The 3,702-nt window shown below is 40.7% G+C and overlaps 1 protein-coding gene across 1 annotated transcript; it reads right to left on the bottom strand.

Moving 5' to 3' along the window:
- Window positions 1–506: 506 nt before the first annotated feature.
- On the bottom strand, window positions 507–3,178 carry LOC140770882 (small ribosomal subunit protein RACK1z-like). The gene is made up of 2 exons (XM_073112202.1): window positions 2,246–3,178; window positions 507–893 (listed from the first exon to the last, which is right to left on the bottom strand). Exons 1-2 carry the CDS (start codon window positions 3,113–3,115, stop codon window positions 792–794), a joined length of 972 nt encoding a protein of 323 aa, XP_072968303.1. The 5' UTR covers window positions 3,116–3,178; the 3' UTR covers window positions 507–791.
- Window positions 3,179–3,702: the final 524 nt, after the last annotated feature.

Here is a 3,702-nt window from a genome sequence, read left to right as displayed (position 1 = left end):
ATGCACACACTGTGCAAAAGATTTCTTCAAACCCAATAATATACCCTGATGAGCAACCTCCTCCATTCTTTGAGTAGACAAAAAAAATCCATCAAATATTCTTCTCCTGAGATCATCGAGATCCCCCCCCCCCATAACCATATACCGCCTATCACCCGCACCATGTTATTCGTCGAGATCCACCCTTATTTGATGGTCACCTGACCATGCACAGCTTTAACTTGAATTAATCTTAGACGCTTCTCTTCCGATGCCAGCAACATCACTATAGGAGAACAGCCTTCCAAACGAGCCGAAGAGGCTTAGGACAATCATTAAATAAGCACTGTCCTACCCTACAGACGTATAAGGAAATAAAAATAGACAAGAAAAACCCACACTTAGAAGCCGATCTCCAGAACTGCGTAGAAAATAAAATCCAATTCGACTTGGAAGCAGATCCAGTCCAGAACTACGAAGAAAATAAAAACCAATTCGCAATCCCAATCCCACAAACCATCCAAACATTGCTTGATGATGTTGCAATTTAAAGAAGATTATGATCATCAATAGTAACCAAACTTAGAGATTTTCAGCTATAGTCTGAATCGGCCAAAACTAGATTCAAGCCGCTGCATAGAGGCTAGAAAATAGCCTGATGAGAAACAGAATCAAAACAAAATCAACCACAGGTTGTGCCTTAATAGTCAATACTAGAAAGATAAATAAGACATGTCCTTCCTTGGAAACAGAAAAAATTATGAAAATAACTAAGGCCAAAGATGTTCCTCCTTCAAGTCTGCATCTGAATTCTACTGACGACCAATCTCCCAGACCCTAATGGTGCCGTCAGTGTAGCCGGTAAACAGTGTGATTCCATCAGCGCTCCAACTCAAGCTTGTGCAGTACAGCATCTGCCAGAATAATTAAGAGAAAAAAATTAGTCTCATGCTTCCGTTGATCCATCTTACCTCATTAATAATGTAGCATAATTTACAAACAGAATAATTGCGGGGTCAATAAGTACACAGCAGCCAACAGATCTAACTAGTTAAAAAAGTAAAACTATAAAGATTTGACTAGTTGCATCTGAATTTAGAACAAATATTTTGATTTGTTTCAAAATCAGAAGAAACACAACGGGAACACAATTAATGTTAAGGGGTAAACTTAAGAGAGGTGACATAGGTAATAAAGTGTACATTTGATAAAATAGGAAATAACAAAATTAACTTCAAGGAGCTTTTGGTGTAACAAACCCAACTTAATGTTGCAGCAGGATGTACATTAGACTGATTGGGCACCCTTTTGGTGTTCCTTCAGTTTCTAGTCTCTACCTAGAAGTCCAGGTTACAGGATTCTATGATGGACAAACACATGTATATATGTGCGCTTAGAATCTTCAGATGTATGTCTTGTGTGTTTAGAATCTTTAGATGTATGTCTGCGTGTGTATCTATCTACATATGTTCTTGTGTGTGAAAAATAACTGAGAAACATGTCCTATGCCTAGTGTGTCCTGTGCATACAATATTAATGTATATCAAGCAAGCTTTCCACTTTGGCCCCTCAACAACAAGCACTGAGTCAGATGAAGACAACTTGAAATGGTTCTACATACAAAACTGACGGAAAAAAGAAACCAGAGTATTTCAGGGGGCAAATCCACATCCAGTTTACTAGAAGACTTGTCATGCACCATTTTAGGACAAAGAACTTCATATTGTTGATCAGTTAAGAAAAAAACATTTCCACTTGACAAAATACTCCAAGAAAATAACCTTAACCTGGAAGCCTACTACTAGGAGGCTTACATTGATGAGTACACACAGAAATAGATCTGATAGATATTGTCGGTAATTGAGGCAAGATAAAATATTTCCAGGAAACAACAAATTTACATTAAAGAATATTCACTTCCACAGAGGACAACTGTACAAGTGAAACACACACAATCATATATGAAAAAAAAACTTGATCCTACATTAATCATATAAAATACAGCAATGACATGAATTATATGCAAGATCATCGTACAAAAGTAGCAATCACATGAAGAAGTGGCTTACAACCAATATAGAGAGCATTTGTACCTCTCTAATTGTTCTAATTGTAATAAAACGTACTAGTGCATTTAGAATCCTATACATATAAACTCATAATCATATAATGTGTGCACTAAGAAAGATAATACTTACTAATTAGCATAAATACAAACATGGAGTATAACATTGAACATAAGAAAGTGAAAATAGAAGAGCGATACCTGATTCTTGCTGGCGGGCAACTCAGGCTTGAGATCTTGCACGATGGACTTGCTCTCGAGGTCCCAGATCTTGACGCTGTCCTGTGTGGCAGCGCAGAGCCAATAGCGGTTGGGGCTAAAGCAGAGCGAGTGGATAATAGACCCGGAATCGAGCGAATAGAGCCGCTTGCCCTCAGCGAGGTCCCAGAGAAGCGTGACCCCATCCTTGCCACCGCTGGCACACAGAGAGCCATCGGGGCTGACCGCGACCGTGTTAACATACCCGCCGTGACCGGTGAGGGTGCACCGGAGCTTACAATTGGTGAGGTTCCACACCTTTACGGTGCGGTCCCACGATGCAGAGACAATCACGGGCTGGAAGGTGTTGGGCGAGAAGCGGACGCAGCTGACCCAGTTGGTGTGAGCGTCGGCATCTTGAATTGTGTACTTGCACTCCCCAAGTGTGTTCCAGAGCTTAATGGTGCGGTCGCGGGAGGCGGATACGATCTGACGGTTGTCGACGGAGAATGCAACGGACAGGACGTCCTTGGAGTGTCCAACGAATCGGCGGGTGGTGACGCCGGTGGAAATGTCCCAGAGGCGAAGCTCGCCATCCCAGGATCCTGAGAGGGCGAACTGACCGTCGGAAGAGAGGACAACGTCCTCAACAAAGTGGGAGTGGCCCGTAAGGCGGCGGAGGGGAACGCCGTAGGACGCGGTGGAGGGGTCGACGGCGGCCGCGGCTTCGTCCTTGGTTAGGCGCCAGACCAAGACGGACTTATCGCGGGAGGAGGAGACGATGGTATTGCCGTTGTCGATCGGTGTAGCGATCGCCGTCACCACGTCGGTGTGCCCGCGAAGGGTGCCGCGGAGGACTAGGGTTTCCGCCATGGAGGAGGAGTGAGAGGTAGGAAACGAAGAGATGCGCGGCGCCTATTAGGGTTTGAGATAGAGAGAAAGCAGCGGAGGTGAGGAGGGTTTATATAGAGTTGTGCTAGACTACTGGTAGGGTTAGGTTATGAATCGGTTTGGGTTATCGGATCTGGAGTTCGAACCGTTCAACTGTTTTTCGTTGCGATTAGACAAGGAAAAGCTAGCACCGGATAACTTATTACTAATCCAATATTAGTTTTAGTCTGATGATGATTATTTAAACGTAACCTAAAACTATATTATTAAAATACATTATTTATATTTTAAAATTAAAAAAAGAACGACATTAAGTTTTTTTTTTTAAAATTTACAAACTAAAATAATTAGAATTAAAACCGAAAGTAATAAAAAAAATAGAATAAAGGTAGTATAAACTAAATAATTTAAAATTAATACTTAAAAAATAAATAATAAAAAATTCTATAATAATATAAATTTGCACACGTTAGACATAAAAAAAAATAAAATAAAACAATTCTTATTTTCGATTCGTACATTTTCTTGGTTAAAGATAATTTTATTTTTTTCTATCAAATTATTAAGAT

The sequence above is a fragment of the Typha angustifolia genome, chromosome 11 (genome assembly GCF_048772165.1).
Source record: "Typha angustifolia cultivar Huaian chromosome 11, ASM4877216v1, whole genome shotgun sequence".
NCBI classification, from domain to species: domain Eukaryota; kingdom Viridiplantae; phylum Streptophyta; class Magnoliopsida; order Poales; family Typhaceae; genus Typha; species Typha angustifolia.
The sequence above is the reverse complement of the archived record's forward strand: the minus strand, read 5'-3'. Positions and strand labels throughout refer to the sequence as shown.